Below are 17,241 nucleotides of genomic sequence, written 5' to 3'. Positions count from 1 at the left end.
CAAAAAGTGGCTGGATTTTCAGGTTTTGTGTGAAACTATGCTTTATTCCTTATTACTGAAAAACAGATTTTTTTACATTTCTTCAAAGTAAAAGGAATACCGTGTGGCTTTGAGTGTTTTTGACATACTTAACTGTATAAAAGCAGTTTGTAAATGACACACTAAGATAAAAATAATTTTTAAAAACCTAAAGTGTACAAATCAATTAAAAGGGGGCACAGGAAATTTAATCGCTAACATGCACCTTAATCAACTGAACAACATGCAGCAAGGTACACCACCATTTCCAAGATGCAAATCACACATATACTGCAACCACGCACTTCATGCAGAATACAGTGCACCAGTACAGTTGATCAGTAATATAGTGAGCTGCAGGTTTGTGGGTTAACCGTACACACCTTTGGGCAGGATGTTGTCTAGCCAACAGGCAAACAGTGAAAGTTCTTGCAGCAGAAATGACCTTGTAAGCAAGTCAAAAAAAATAATAATAATAAAAAAAAATCAAGTATATAATAGATATTTAGAAACAGTGATTAAATTTACTAAAAGTGATGCCATCACAAATTTTCAGGCCATATCCTAAATCATATTTCATGAATTACAAAAGATCTAATAATAAACCTATAATAAGCTGAAGCTCTGCCCTTTGAACAATACACATATACCAGCAAATCAACTGATTTTCTTGGTTTCATTTTGAAAACTGAAAACTGGTAGCAAAAAAGAAATATTTTAAAATGTGCTCTTGGAGCTCTTTCCAACTGCACCTCATACATATACAAGCAGGAAATGGGGGGAAAAGTCTAATAAGTGTTCAAAAGTAGTCTTGGCACACTTTCATCATCATTTGCTTTTAAAGATTATATATTTTTAAATGTATTATGATAAAATTGCTTTGCCATATTCGAAAGTTCATAGTTTCACTAATATTATAGCTTACGAAACAATACTTTTAACTGCACAGAAGCCAACTAGACAAATTTCACCTAACACCCTAATTTACTAAAAACAAATGCTGGGACACATATCCAAATGTACCCACATGTCTACAATAACACTCTTGTAAAGTAAGCATTTAACACACCTGACTATGTCATTAACATCCTGAAAGATACTGCTTTAGAAAACTTGAATACAGAGTTGAATTATTTTGTCAAAAACACTTGTCTCTTCGTAACAGAATGTCTGTAAGACAAATCCTAAAAGCAAGTGTGAAAAAAAATGACTGAACTGGCGGAAAAAGAGAGGAAGTGTTCAAAACGTTCCAAAAGAGAAAATCCAACAAGCCAGGCGGAGCAAAAAGGGATCTGCAAACAAACACTCCTATAATTAAAATACTGACTTCTGTAAATGAAATAAGTAGTAATGCTTGAGTATTTTTATACTTAGGTTTTCAATTAATAAACACTTTGACTTGCTGTCAGTAAACCTGGTCATTATTGGTGGTTCTTATCATTTTCTTGATGTATAAAAAAAAATATACTATGACTTTTGCTTGGAAAGTAATAAATAAACACAGATATATATTCAGAGATGGTCCCCAGATTTTGAGCAATATACGCTGTATGCCCACTAGCACTTTTAATATGAAATATTTTTTTTAAATTGTAATAAATTGAAACTAAACATAAAAAACTGTGCATCTCATGCAGAAGGAAAACAAGTATTCCATATTATGCGAAAGCCACCATGACAATTTCTGTGAGATGAAGGTCAGAATTCATAATTTTCAAGACAAAATTAAGTAAATGAGTAAATAATTTAAATACCAGTATGATCTGTATACTCAATATATTCAATATATGGATATGTTACTTCCCTATGTTACTTTTTTAAAGTAGCACCTAGTCAGGAGTCACATGATCTACTGCAGGTTGACAAGACTTACTTAATAAAAAAAATACTCAAAAACAGTACTACAGCTCTATAGTAATTTATTAATCTTACACAAGCTATGAAGCTATTAATATTATTATTATTTTAATTTATTAGTAGCAGTAGTACTATTTTCTATTTATTCATCCCCCACACCCAAATGTAAGCAGTTATATAGATTTTGGCTTCAATGTTATGCTGTTAAACCATACAGGCGTGCTAATTCGTCTATAGAGAGAAAAGGTTCATATGGCTCTCAGTGCAATTTATCAATGCAAATTTGTATTATTCAGTTTCTAAAATAGGTAGTCAATAACATATCTGAATTTTGAATTACTGTTTTGTCTGTAAGTACAAAAAATGTTTAAATTCCTGATACTGCCTGACGCAATACTTCCATGCCATTTGTCAGTAGATTTTGAATGAGATCCTAATGTCTAAAAGCAAAACAAGGTGTCTGATCCATTTTCATGTACAGGGACAAAGTATGGATCTCTTGGGTTTGCATGTTCACAATGTTTATTCAAAATATCTAAATTTTATTAAGTTACTCTTGAAGAACACCTGAGCTGAAAAAAAAACAATTGTTCTAGAGTACTCTTGTTCTCATATGGCTTTAAATTAGACAAATCTTTGGACACTTCATTTTTAAGTGACAAGCTTACACCATATTGGATATATACTGTAAATGGATACATATTGTAAGTAAAATGGTATTTGCTAGGAATCATCTTGGCCAAAAGCATTAAACTGTACTTCCTTGGAGGATTTTTTTGGCAAATTCTGTTTCACCTGCTCTGCTCTGCAGTACTGTGCACACGACTAAGGTATATAAACAATATGTTCTGTAAAATAAAACTGACTCACTAACTACATTACCAAATATATCAAAATAATTTTATTTAAAAAATCAAATAAGTAAATACTACATAAGTACAAATAAGTAAATAATAAAATGAAATGAATTGACAAAGACCAGTCTGGCCCTAAATATATGAAACAATAGATCTCTGTTTAATTTTTTATCATTTAAAGTACGTTTCAGTTGTTCATGACATAGGTCTATAAATTCATAAAATTATTGAAATAAAACAATTACTGGGCTTATTGAGAATGTGTTAACAAGTGGCCTAACAAGTGGCTATTTTAAGTCCAGTCCAAGCTTTTCAACTGTTCTGTTCTTTACTTTATTGTTCTTATTTGAATAAATCCTATAAAAACATACTTGATCCTCTTAAAAGAGAGATTTTTTAAAACTTCATTATAAGCTTAAATATCACTAAAAAGGAATGGTGAATAGGAGAAATATGTTTATTTAGATGTAGGTGGACCTTTTAGGGACTTTTCCCCTACATCACACTTAGCCACTTCTATGCTGCCCGTTTGCTATGATGACTTGGGTGTTTCAAGCTTAAGTACACCTTCCAGCTCGTATCTTCTAGCATTGACTAACAATAATTATAGTTTATCTATCCATCATATCTACATATATCTACCACCATCTTAAACTCAGATTTTCTGCTGATCTCAAACAATACACATTTGTAGAATTACAATAAGAAGCAGCCTATTACTACATTTGAAAATAATAAATGAGTTTCAAACATATAAATTTACTAGTCAACTTAGAAGATAACATTTAGATAAATCTGTTCTCTGACAGCTATACAGTGCAAATTTTTCTGTTTGATTGGACTGATCTGCATGAAGCATAAGCCACTGTTTTGCCTTTTTTCTAGGTTTTCCAAGCTGTTGTTTCCCACACAGTCAACTTCAGTGACTTTGTCAGTTACTTTGTAAAGTCTCAGCTGCTCAACCACTTCAATCATTCAAATATGCTATATTTCAGGAAAGCATTTTCACAAGCATTAGTAATTTGGCCCTACCATAGCTGTACTATATAACCTGTGTCTGTGCCGAGACATCTCAACATGCTCTCAGACAAATGAATACATCTGAGATAATCAGCTAATCAAAAGCCTAAGCATATATTTGACATTTTGAAACACAACATACTTTGGTACTTTTTAATTGGCAATCTGGCAATATTAATAGTAGTGTCCCGTGTGCCATTTTACCATGTTCTCTTAAAACAGGGCCATAGACCAGGGCTATGACTCAGGCTTCTGGGTGCACAGCTGTGTAATGACTCGTCCAGGCCCAAAGTGCTGAAGAGGTTTTGGACAAAGGCCCTGTACAATGCATGCTACCAGTTCCCACTGAAAACACCTATGACTGGACAAGCCTTCACTGAAAATAGTCATCAGATAGCTAGCTCTTTCCCTCTCACCCTCTCCCGATCCCATCCTCTAGCCTTTGTTAAGATCCGAGTCACCAAAACAAGTCACCAGAAGTGTCGAGTCATAAACCAAAAGAACATTGTCTTCACAGCTTCGAACCAGGATAATAATAATAGACTACAGCTTTGTGTGTCATTCTATTCAATTCCATGAGAAATAAAAACATATACTTATCAGGCAATTCATTTGCCTGTCTGCTGATTTATCATCAGTGTCTGATGAATCTTATCACAAGCCAGAACAATGAACAATGAAAATGAACTGATTTTCTCCTTGCCCTCATTATTGATCATGCTTTGAATAAACAACACACATTTAAATCCCAATTCAGAGGTCACCCAACTATTACCTCATCTTCTACATCTCTATGTGCCTTGTGTCTGAGTGAGACGTACCTCTGTGCTTTGTATGAAGCCTTTAACTCAATGCAGTCTTTGTTAGATGACTGTTCCTTAGTTCACTATACACCATTCTTCCCTGTTTCTCAGAAATGAGTAACAAAAAAGGGGATGGAATCCGCTGTACCAGTAAATAACAGCTAAATGAATAAATTATATCAAGTCACCCTATTTTGCATTCAGCACCAGCAAGTTGTAGTGTCAACCATAAATAGTAACAGCAGCCAGCTAGTAATGTTGATAACCCTGACGTGAACTACAATGGAACATTTGTTACCAAATCAGGTTAGTTATCGTCCCTCTTGATTTAATTTCTGAAGACTTTGGTGGTTTTACAATACCTGTAATGATTTAGTATTCATTGCTTCTCATGCTACCTCTGTAGAACATGTAAACTAGAGGATGAAAAATGCATGCTCTTTAATCTAAACCCTTATATTGCCAATATAAGGGTTTAGATTAGCAATACTGCATGGTTTTGGCAATGCAAAAAAAACACAAACTACATAAACTCCATGATCCCTAAAGAATCACTTTCTCCTTTACTCCATCTGTCCTCCACTTCCTCTCCATCAGTCATGTTCTGTCAGATTACTTTTACTTGCCATCCTTGCCTGTCACTGTCACTCCCAACGAAGGGTCTTTGCTGACACCTATTTTTCTCTACCCCCTACTATTCACAGAATTTCCTCTTAAAAACCCAGTGAGGGTAATATGCATTTGCTTTGTTCTGATAATGTGATAATGCACTATTCTTAAAAGTGGCCCTCCTGGACAGTGAAAGGCCTTGTCTAATGGAAATGTGGGCTTTAGCACATGTGTTCCCTCTCCACTGCTGCTGGGCCATTTACTTAGAATGCAGCTCTGGGGCAGGCATCTAAGCACATGCAGTGAGCCAATGACTATCAATACAAGTTGGCCTATTAGGGTGTGGCATGCAGGGACACATAAAAAGGGTCTTTTATGAATGGCAACAAATTGGCCAGCACATTAAAGGGGGGGAAGAATATATTCATGAATTGAACAGTATTAATGGAACATTCTCAGTAGTTGGTGTTATCTGAGGTAAGCCAGTGATAATCTGTTTCAGTATGAGTCTTTAAAGCATGTTTGCATAAATGATCACACACACATCCTCACATAATTAAACAACACCACACAAAGACGACATACACAACTACAGAGGCATGCATGGCAATAAATTAACACTGAACACACACCAACACCAGTGCATGCATGCATAATCAGTATTCAGTATTCAACAGGAGAGCAAGCCCACCCCAGAAGAAGTAAAATGGTTCAAATGTCTCACTCAGGCCTAGTTCCCACATGAGAAATCCTTTCATTATGTTAATCAATTGTCATAACAAGAGGCAGGAAAAACAGCCAAGCTCTAGCTCAACAAGCGTCCTTAAACAGGAGATCAAAGGCTGATCAACCAAGGACTACAGCAAAGTCAAATCATGCATGGTTTGAGACTAATTCTCAGCGATAGAGCAAGGAACTGCTTCCAGTAATCATGTTTTTTTCCTTTTTCTCTCCTAAAAATACTGGCACAAGAGGTCTCAGAACTACTGGAGAATAGGGAGGGAACTAGACATACACAAAATATCATATCATTTTTCATGATAAACTAATTTACCTTTTTCAATCATTGGCCTGCCAGTAATCACAAAGAACCTCTTTGTAGAGGCATTACCGAAGAAGAAACACATCTTTATCATGTTTAGCAGATGCAATATATGTAGTTAAATGAAGTTCTTTATATATTATACCAAGATGATAGTCAGAATATCTTTGTAGTCCGAAACAAAAATACTTTCTCTGGTATTACTTTCGATCTTCAAGTGTTACTGTCTCTCCCCTCCTGGGCCCACCAGTTCTGATACAATTATCAGAAATAAATAATTAAACAGCACTGTTAACTCAAATCTGATTACTCTTTTTACTCTATTAGTACTAATCCTACTGTGGAGATTTACCATGTGCTAAAATTATTGCCTCTCTTCCAGATAATTTACACTTTTACTCATTTTATTCAAATTTTTCAAATCAATTTCCTGTTTCTGAATCTTCCACAGTGTCCCTATCAGTTTCACATTATGCAATGCATCATGTTTAGGTACAAGCATGAGTGCGTTCATCAGTTAACATGCTGTAAAAAATATCTTTCTGATGTAAAATAAAAGCAAATGCCCTTTTGGAGGTCTTTCAATGAGCACAATGTTTGAGTTATCAATGCATTATAATTTATATTATACACAGACATATTCAAATTTATTTTCTTTTAAGATAAGACTGGTAAGCTGCATTTGAGCTTCTATTATTAATGAACATATTATACAAATAACATTCTCAAAACTTAAAAGAGAGTCAGAGAGACTACATTCATATTACCCTATTCATATAACACAGGATTTCTATCTCACTAGTATTATGTATAACACTCTGAACTGAATTTGACATTTACATGCAAAAGTAAAGCCTTTTTAAATTCTTGAAACACACAGACGATCATTTTGCAGGTAAGTTCAGAAGCACAAGCTTAAATTAATCATAAGACATAAGACAATGAAACCACATTTTTCTTTGAAGAACATAAATCTTTACTTTCCTTTAAAAAGGAGGACCATTCAAACAAACAACCAAGAATTTGTGTGATCCATAGTTATTCTTTTGTTTTCACAATTACATAAAACCATGACCACTCGACTTGTCTAACATAGTATATAGCTATTTTTCCTTTTTTGTAAAATGAATATTGATTCTGTTTATGACAAAAAATCTACAGATATATATATATATATATATATATAAAACTTCTTTTCTCTCTCTCTCTCTCTCTCTCTCTCTCTATATATATATATATATATATATATATATATATATATATATATATTTATTTATTTTTATTTTATTTTTTTTTAACATTAAACATATTTACAAAAAGCATAATAAATGCCCCTATGTGAACTGTCATTGTGTCTATCTCATTTGATCTTAAATCTACGGTTCTACCTCTGGGTATTTTGCTTACACACTGAATGCAGGGACACACAGAGAAGAGCACCTAGATAACTTTCACAGTGTATATGGCTACAGGTACTTAGATACAATATTGCTCACACACTGAAAACCTAGGGAGGAAAGTAGTGTTACTGAACAATTTCAAGGAATTGTTTACATTTTTCAAATATGCACGCAATTGCTTTATTGCACAACTCAATAACACGGATACCATAACAGTTTTCAAGTTGGACAGTTCAGTGAAATTTTTATATTTTGCCCATTAGCATTAAATATAACCAGACACATAAACTTTCCTGATGGCATAAATAACAAATTGTGCTTTTACAAACTAACAAAGTGTATATACTACTATACTAACTCTCAAGAAGTAAGCATATCAATATATTTTAGTCCCCATCTAAACAATATTAACTGCACACAGAACAGTCTGAATACTGATCCACCTATTCTACCATGTCTCCGTAAAAACAAACAGAACATAGTAACTGGCAACCAACACATTAAGGTTTTAGTCATTAGGCAGAGTATCCTTTAATATACTGTACAGGCAAACTATACAACACAATTCCCCTGGCCATGGCTTAAAAACACAAACTTTATTGCTGAAGTAAATTTTATTGCTGAAGCTTTGACTCCAGCAATTGTAATATTTACACTTCATTTGTTAAATGATAGTACAAAAACAGCATCTGAACAATCCCTACATAAGGTTTACAATCGCATGGTAATAACCATGAAAAAACCTGTAAACCCTTTGTAAGTAAAGTAAATGTACAGCAGGTAGTTGAGAAATTGTGACTTTTTTTAGAGTAAATAAAGAGACTTTTAACAGTTATGAAGAACACACGGGAGGGAAGCAAAGCATTCGTGTCGGAATACATCACCTATAAATACAGCAGGTCAACCTTAAAACCTTTAGACCTACAAGGGGACTTTATGATGAAAAAAAAACATTGCAAAGATGTTAAAATCTGGAAAGTTTCTACTAGTAAAAAATAGAGTTTCTGAGAGAAACAGAAACTTGTCATTCACTAGAAACGTGTGCTTGTGGTGCTTGGTGGTGCTCAGTTCTCAACAGTTGGTTTCACTAATTTTATCTTTTGATCTCTCAACAGTTATGCACACACGTACGTACCCACACACACAAACACACACACACACAAATAATAATGAAAATCCTCCACAAACATTTTGATATGTATCTCTGTTGTACTCATCATGCACATACATGCGCACACACACACAAAACCAACTTTATGTATAACACAGATCAAGTACACTATCAGAAAAAGATACTGTGCAGGTAAATCTTATAGTCCAATTATGCACTTAAAATCCTAGGCTTATTACATGGCTCATTACTCAATAACTACAATGACTTGAAACCTAGCTATTCTTAGGGTAAAGCAGTGTATAAAAAAACCTTGGGCCTGTCGGTGGGTCCTGGCCATTTAATTTTTTTAATTATTTGTACCTTTTCATAACCTAATGTTTTAAAACAGATCAAATAAAATAAAAAGCCTGAGGTCAAGACAAAGTGCATAGAGTCAATGCAATATAAAAAATAGAATTGTAATGGAACATGATACAATTGTGTTCCTTAACTAAAGCTACTGAAAACATACCCTTGAGGGCACCAACACGGTTACAACAGGGATATTGTCCCACTGACCATTAAATACCTTTTTTTGTCTGAGAGCGTAGCTTTAAATACAAATAAAATTAGTGGTCCAGTTTGCTTACAACATAATTCTGTACTTTGTACCATGACAAAGAAAACACTATTAATGTATTAGAGACCCTAAGAGACTATGAGAAATACGAGAACACACAGCCCTTAATCCACACCCTCTACCATCAACTGATTATTCTCAATGCACTTAACACACCCTCTAGAAGTGTGCTGCATGGCATCATATACATGGAAAACAGACTCATAAATAACTAATCTCCTGACCTCTGCTACTTAGTCATAAGCTTGGGACAAAATGTGAGGAAAACAAGACACTTTTTTCATTGGAAACAGATTTGTAAAAATTCCCTACAGCATCAGCATTCTTGAAAGTAAAAGAAAAGGAAAACACATTTGTGATGAAGTAGGGAGCTGATGCAATCTCTTTCTGAGGTTTCAGCAGCGGCTGGCCTACTGACACTCAGCATTGAGGGATGGGGGCTGTCCCTGGGGACAGGTGCTTGAGGACATCACTCTACTGCACCACACTGTAGTACTTCATTACAGTACCATACGATGAAGTGTAGAAGTGTATTTTGTAAAAGACTGGGCCAAGCATCACACACAGTGTGCAGAGAGTAGCGTGATTAGTTCGATTCAAATAAAGATTTTTTTTATTGCATTAAGTGTGAGCTCCATAAGTTATGTCATACATCTCTACTGTCACACAACAGAATGGGTAGGATTAAGATTTTATAGAAGGAATGCATGATGATTTCACAATTTTATCAGTATGGGCAGATATTTGTTTTAAAAAATAAGTCATATCAGACAGACTTGTGACATTGACCAGGATTTCAAACCAATGACATTCAATAAACTCAGGAAAAGCAGAATGTTTAGGACTGCTTTGGATTAAATGCCTGCTTTTTGTTAATTTGACTGCATCTGTAACACTCAACAATAAGTGATGCATTTCTCCATTATGGCTATCGAGATAATTTAGCAGCAATTTCTAAATTTCTTATAAATGTTTGTGTGTCTGCATGAAAAAAAAATAGTCACAAATAAATTCAGTCATATTGATGCATGCTAAATGTATATATGTCGGACAGATCTGGGTTTTATACACTGATTGACCAGTGACTGTTCTTTTGCCTCATGAAAATAAAAAAATAAAGTCAGGCCATGGCCTAGGGTACCTATTCCATTCCATGAACATTTACCTCACCACAGAATTACATACTCTAAAGGTTCACCTTCACACTGATACAGGTGAGGAATAAAGCTCCCTAAAGGCATTAAGGAAAAGAACATACTGAACAAGCTCTCACAATCCCTTGGTGTTTGTTTCTCTTACCATCACTTCCCACACACCCACATACAGGCGCAAACACACACAGTGTATCCCACCCAGTCACCATAGACCACGGAATCATTATGGAGTCTTTATATGAGACAGTATGCAGGCTGGGTGGGTGTGATATGTTGAGATTAGAGGGGCTGCTGGCCACAGGGCTGTGACAGAGACACTAGATGTGTAGTTAGATGTGTAGCCATCACACTACGTCACAGCCTTTAATACACTCACTGTCTGCAGCCTACCAAACCCTACAATAAAATCAATCTGCTTTTAAATGAGAGTGTACAGCTTTTTTAAACCATATAGTCAGATTGAAGGTCATCAGATCAACATGCAACAAAGTTTGGCAATACAATGCAATGATTCCCCACAAAGTATTGGGGTAAAAGAAGAAAATCCTCTAGGGCTTGTCTTAGAAATTAGATAACACCTGATTAGAATTCTCAGACTACTCTAATGTGTCTCTTGCCTAAAATGTTCAGATCTTCTACCTAAACCACTGAATTCCATTTAAGTTGACAAAGAGTTAAGCAGAGAGCTTCAAAGCTCATACATATAAATGCACTTGCTGAAAACCTACAAATTATGCTGTTAGATGCTGGTATGTTCATTTCAAGACAGAATTTTAGTGTAGCCCACAAGAGAAGGTGTATTTCTGAAAGAAAAGCAAATGGTTTCCCAAGCAAAGACCTGAAAAAGAACAAAGGGGCTCAGTGGCACATACAACTCTTGTCCATCCTTCGTTTTTCCATTTAACCCTTTCCTCCTCTGCTATACATCATGGTGCTTTACCCACCCCCCATCACACAGAAACCACGCAGACATACACACTCCTTTCCATTTGTTCATGGGCCCCCCGATATAAGTCAGTGGCTTGAATTACTCACCCAATGAGGGACACCATCTGTTCCACTATGTGCTTGCTGAAGGTAATGATCACAAACAGTTTCTGTATGAGGGAGAGAGTGACAAGCAGACAGACAGACAGAGAGAGGAAAAATGAGGGAAATACAGTCAGTCATATAGTACACCATGGGCTCATAAGAAAGAGGGCCTGCATGACATGCTCAGGGCTTCATCATTAACCCCCACCCCTACCCCTACCTCCACCTTACAGGCCTTCAAATGTCCTTGAGGAAGCAACCAGACAGTGGTTAGCAGAAAGAGGCCCTTTGTGGTGGGAGACACAAACTAACTTCTCAAAGCTATGACACATCAGCAAACCAGACAGACCTGGCCAAGCAACCTTTACACACAAGTCCAGTAAGGATCATGGGTCAAAACACAAAAACAACATACAGTGGAAGAAAACTAAAGGGAGCAAGGCAGTAGATGACAGGAAAAAGAGGAGACTGAGGACAAGAAGAACCTCAAGCTGAGGGGTCTACCCTGGATTGACAGGCAGATGTGTCATCTTTTGTCTTTTATTGTCAGCACTTTTTAGACCCAGACTGCAAGTAAACTCAGATCAGTGACGACTGCTGTCCAGTCTGGATCCTGATGACTCACAAGCCCAGACCAGTCATGATAAAAGGCAGGATGGGGGGTGGGTGTGGTGGGGGGGGGGGGGGGTGACTGGTGCGACTCAATCAGTCTAAAATCAGTCATTATGCTCTCATTACTGTTTTTCTCTGCCATAAGGTTTCCCCCAGCATGAACAAAAACAAGCAGCTGTGACTGTGTCAAGTAAGCATGTCCTTTAACAGACACAGTTTGGATTTCTCTACATAACCAGTCGGGGAGTCTTTCTATGTGTAGTTGTACTAAAGAGATAAATACTGGAATAAACTTCTTGCTGTCAAACACAAGCCACAAATCCACATTTTCAAATCTAACTCAGCATACACAGCATTATTCTGTTTAAGAATCAAAATGTGAATTTATGTGAAATAGTTCACTCTGTAAATCAGTTAGATATGCATTTACTTATTATAAATGATATCCTGTTTCTTATAACAAAGACATCATGGTGCGCTTATTTAATTATATTCCTAAATTATATATATATATAAAAACCCCTATATCTAAATATTATTTTCAGTGTTTAGAAGATAATATATCAACCAATGAGTACAGCATTTCTGTGACACAGCAAGATAATTTAGTGAACAGAAAAATAAACATGAGTTACATATTTTAAAGGCAATTAAAACCTTGAGCATTTACACTTCCACTGTTTTGATTCTTCACATTTAAATAAGATGCACATCTTTGTTGGGAAAAATGATCTTGCTTAAGATGTCTGAATTCTAACAGCTGCTTTTCTAGACCCAGATAACATAATTTCATTTAACCACAATCAGGAATATACAAAACTCTTCTTTGAATAGAGAGAATTCTGGTTTTGTGTACAAAATAGAATGTAATGCCCGAAACAGGCATTTTATTGTTTTTATTGTCTTTTACTTCTTAGCTAGTGCCAGGTTATTGTTTTACATGTCCTGTTCTTTTATTTCATTAACTGTGTTTTCATTATTTTATCCCTATATGATCTGTTGCTCATTATTAATACATATATACTTGCATTTTTAATGGTTTACAATGATGATGATGATGATTCTTCATTCATTTTTTTTTAACACTTGGTATGTTTGACAATCCAATTTTTAAAATCCCTGATTTCTGTATTGGCTTGGCTACACTGTAAATGCGGGTCTCTCTCTCAATGTCCCCTGAATATAAATAAAGAATTATTGATTGATTGATTGATTGTTAAATGTCACGTAGTCAACCAATCAGTCTCATTCAAATCAGCCAGCAGATGGTTTTGAGGTGCACAAAGACTACGCAAGTGTGTGAAATGTTAGACTTTTGCTGAAGAGACCAGCGTGTGGGGGTTTTTATGGGAACATGTAGTATCATATGTCTCTATTCACCTGATCTACAAGTTTGACTCTATAAACTTTTCAGGCACAGAAGCCGTTTGATTAACAGCCAACACCCACACACATGCAAAGTGTCTCTGTTCATTCAATGTGTTCTATTCAATCTAAAGTAGAATCAGTTAGAAAGAAATGATGAGTGAGAGCAAGAGAATGAGCATTCAAGTGTGTGAGCAGAGGCCGGAGCAGAGGTTTCATTTGCTACTTTGTTGAGAATTTATCAGGGGCGTCTTTTCTATCTTTAGATAAATTTAATAAGCTTACTGGAACAAGTCAGGCAGGTCAGAATTCATAAAAATATAAAATACATAAACTACATATAAATATAACAATATGCATAATTGCATATAACAAAATACATAATTACCAGCTGATACAAAGAGCCAAAAACAATTTCTACATTCAAACTTGGACTCCTGAAGATTTTTTGCTGAATATGATGTGACTTCTACTTTAAAAGCAAACAGAATGCAAGGATTATGTATTTTCAGCTTTGCACAGATATCAGCACACTTTACTGAATAACCTATTCAGCACATTCCAGTGCTTTTTTATCCTAACTCTAAACATCTGACTCCGGAGCCAGCACTGGAGTGCGTCGCCTGTGGAGAGCAGCACAGCTGTGATATGCACAAAATGGAGGGCAATAAAACACAAAATGGCTGCCTCTTATAATGACTTACATACAGTTGGGTCTGAATGGTTTTGCTGGCATCCCAATGCAGCAAAACCCTAGAAAGTGAAGACACCATGTTTTCCAAACAGGTAGTTTTTCAAACAGAAGATCTAAATATGTAAATATATGCATCTAAAGATCAAGATAAAGAAGCAATTAAAAACAAGCTTCAGCGTCTACAAAGACATCCATGCCTTACTCACCTGGATGTGCATTTTTATTACTGCTTTGCCAATGAGTGTGGCTCCAAAAAAGCTCCAGAAAGGCACTAGGAAATGTCCACAGGTTATTCCTGCAAGGTCAAAGAGTGGATTTGGAATCTAGAACAGAGGGGAAAAAAAGCAACATAGTAGAACCACAATACAGAAAAGACAATTCAAGCGTATTATGATAATCACATTGTACTGTGTTACACTGTTAGAAGTAAAGGTACTGTACAGGTACATTTTTCTTTCATTAAAGTACAAAGAATTTAAATGTACCTTGAAAGGTACAACAGTGGTGTATCTTTAAAAAAAAGACTAGTGAATAGTACATATTTGTACCTTTTCATATTCTAATGCTTTATAATAGAACAATAAAATAAAAGCCTGGAGACGAGGCGAGGTGTGTGGAGTCAACTTAGAACTTAGAAAATATAATTTCAAAGGATTTTGGTACAACAATGTTCCCAGGCTAAAGGTACTGGGATGTATCCCAGTGCCAGTTCACTCCTATTTTTGAGAGTGTAGGATTAAGATATTTGAAATGAATTGTACAGTACATTATTTCACAGTATAATGAGTAACAAAGCAGCCACTGCATTCCACAACTAATGTGCACTGACATGCTTCATTCAGAAAACGGAGAGCTCAGAAGAGTTCAGAGAAAAGATGATAACATCCTAAACTGAGTCACTTTTCCTAATTAAAATAACAGAGGAGATCTAAAGAAAGGCTGCCAAAAAAAAATGACATGTAAAATTAATATGTGACCAAGTTAAAACAAGAACTTACGGAAGCACAGGCAAGTATTCCAAAAAATCCAACTCTCTGAACCATTTTCTGCACTGTAAGCTTCGCTCGGGTGGCAAAATCCTAAAGAACAAAAACAAAGACAATCGCATGATTATTGCAGTGATTAATTATGCTATTATAATTATAATAAAGATTCACTAAACAGTCAGTAAAAGTACAGTCATGGATAAACAGGAAACCTGCTTTGCATGTTAATTAAAATAATTTTTAAAAAAAAGAAAGAAATCTAAGAATAAATTGAAATAATCAATGAATTGCACTGTTATTAAAATTGTTATTCATTTACATAATTAAATGATCAGTGTGCAGTATGCATCAAACACTAGAACAGACTAACTGTAGTTAAAGGGCTTTAAAACAAAAATAAAATTAAGCATTTACAGTTCAAATAAAACAGTAAGTAGAATTCATGCAAAACAGTTTTGACATAATAATTTGATGTTTACAGAAGTGCACAAATTTCTAACAAATTGCTATTTTTTTCCTCTTAAAAACACAATTCTGCCTTATGTGCTCTGGACAAAGCATGTTTAAAACACCCTTGTCTCTAAGAGAGTTTTTTAAGAAGCTGAACTATTTATTTTTTCTGACATTTAAAATCTTCTTAAAATTTCAGCAACTTAAAATCTAATCTAAATTGTGCCAGAACATTCCAGATTTAACTAATTCATTTACTGCTTTTTTCATTCATAATGAGAACAGTGCATCTAATAAAGATATTGATAAATACTTTATTACTATTTATTGTTAAACATGCTAGTAAACTAGGTGTGATTTTGAGAGGAATGAGCAATTGTTTGCATGCAATAATTCATACAAAGATTTTAAATCATTTTAGGAACTTCGTTCATTTTAGATGCTCTCGCTGTTGCTATTTTACCTGTTTTATTTTTCCATTATTTTCAGGAGACGAAAACTTCACATGCATTTAAATCTTACAACATAAACATTTTTGGAGTTCTCGTACACTATGTGTGGGGAAAAAACTGCACACTTTAGAAGACTAATCAGAAAAAAAACTCATTCCCCCTTAATCTAAATGTATAACAAGCAAATGATAAATGATAAGTGCAGATGCCTGTTTTTATCAAACAGCACAAAAACCATAAACAGAATCTTTACTGAAACATTTATTTTAAGTTATTCTAGCATGATTAAAATCACACACATGCTCAATAATTGTTCTTGGCTTACACCACATCTTTAACGCTCTTCTCTCTTTTATTCGTTTCTCTCTGAATAGGTGAGTGTTCAGCATAAAATGGAAGAACAAATTGGATTAAAATACCATCTTAAATGATGAAAAAACTTCCTCTTCCTTCCTTCGTCTCTTAAATTACCTACTAAATCTTAAAAACATGTGACGTACAAGGGAAATATAATCCTTTTCTAAAAAAAAAAAGAACAAATAGCAAATTTTAGATGTCATAATTAAAGCTATATTTACAATCTGGGGAAGAGTGTCCAAAGCTGCAAAGTAGCTGGATTCCATGTATAGAAAGAAAATGAGAGCTTCACTGAGTGTTTTTCTACACAGCTCAAAAACATTTATGCTATTTTAAACATCTTTCACATCATCTGGTGTCTCTTATTAACAATTATTTTTGTATGAATTCTGTTCATTACATACGGAGTGCTCCTTGCAAAGTCTTTGCAATGGAGAAACTAAACAGATAAAAAGTCTGTAACAACTTGAGAGGGTTAATAAACCAATTAAACCTCCCTCCTCTATCACACTGATCAGAAGAGGAAATATTTACCTGTATCATTTCAGAATGAACAGACATTTTGAACCACTTCTACATTAGGGTTGCATGTTTTTCACAACAAATTTAAATATGTGAAAACATCATTTGAGTATTTAAAAACTAGTACAATGTCTTAAAATGTGAAAATACAACTGAAATCATTAACCCTTACCAGAGAGATCCATGAACCTTTTTATATTCCTTTAGAAATGGGTGGATGAAGAGCAACACCAGACTCTCCTAGGTCATGCCAATGAGTCAGAAATGCCTTTCATATA

General features: G+C 34.8%; 1 protein-coding gene across 2 annotated transcripts in view; it reads right to left on the bottom strand.

Annotated features, from left to right (window-relative positions):
• Positions 1-17,241, bottom strand: part of LOC108439204 (vacuole membrane protein 1-like) — a 77,730-nt gene that overhangs the window by 10,993 nt on the left and 49,496 nt on the right. For both annotated transcript variants that reach the window (XM_017717468.2, XM_017717469.2), the window contains 3 exons: positions 15,195-15,275; positions 14,403-14,519; positions 11,529-11,590 (listed from right to left, as the gene is read on the bottom strand). In XM_017717468.2, coding sequence (XP_017572957.1) covers positions 11,529-11,590; positions 14,403-14,519; positions 15,195-15,275 — 260 coding nt within the window. The remainder of the gene's footprint in view (positions 1-11,528; positions 11,591-14,402; positions 14,520-15,194; positions 15,276-17,241) is intronic.

The sequence above is a fragment of the Pygocentrus nattereri genome, chromosome 18, assembly GCF_015220715.1.
Source record: "Pygocentrus nattereri isolate fPygNat1 chromosome 18, fPygNat1.pri, whole genome shotgun sequence".
Taxonomy (NCBI): Eukaryota; Metazoa; Chordata; class Actinopteri; order Characiformes; family Serrasalmidae; genus Pygocentrus; species Pygocentrus nattereri.
The sequence above is the reverse complement of the archived record's forward strand: the minus strand, read 5'-3'. Positions and strand labels throughout refer to the sequence as shown.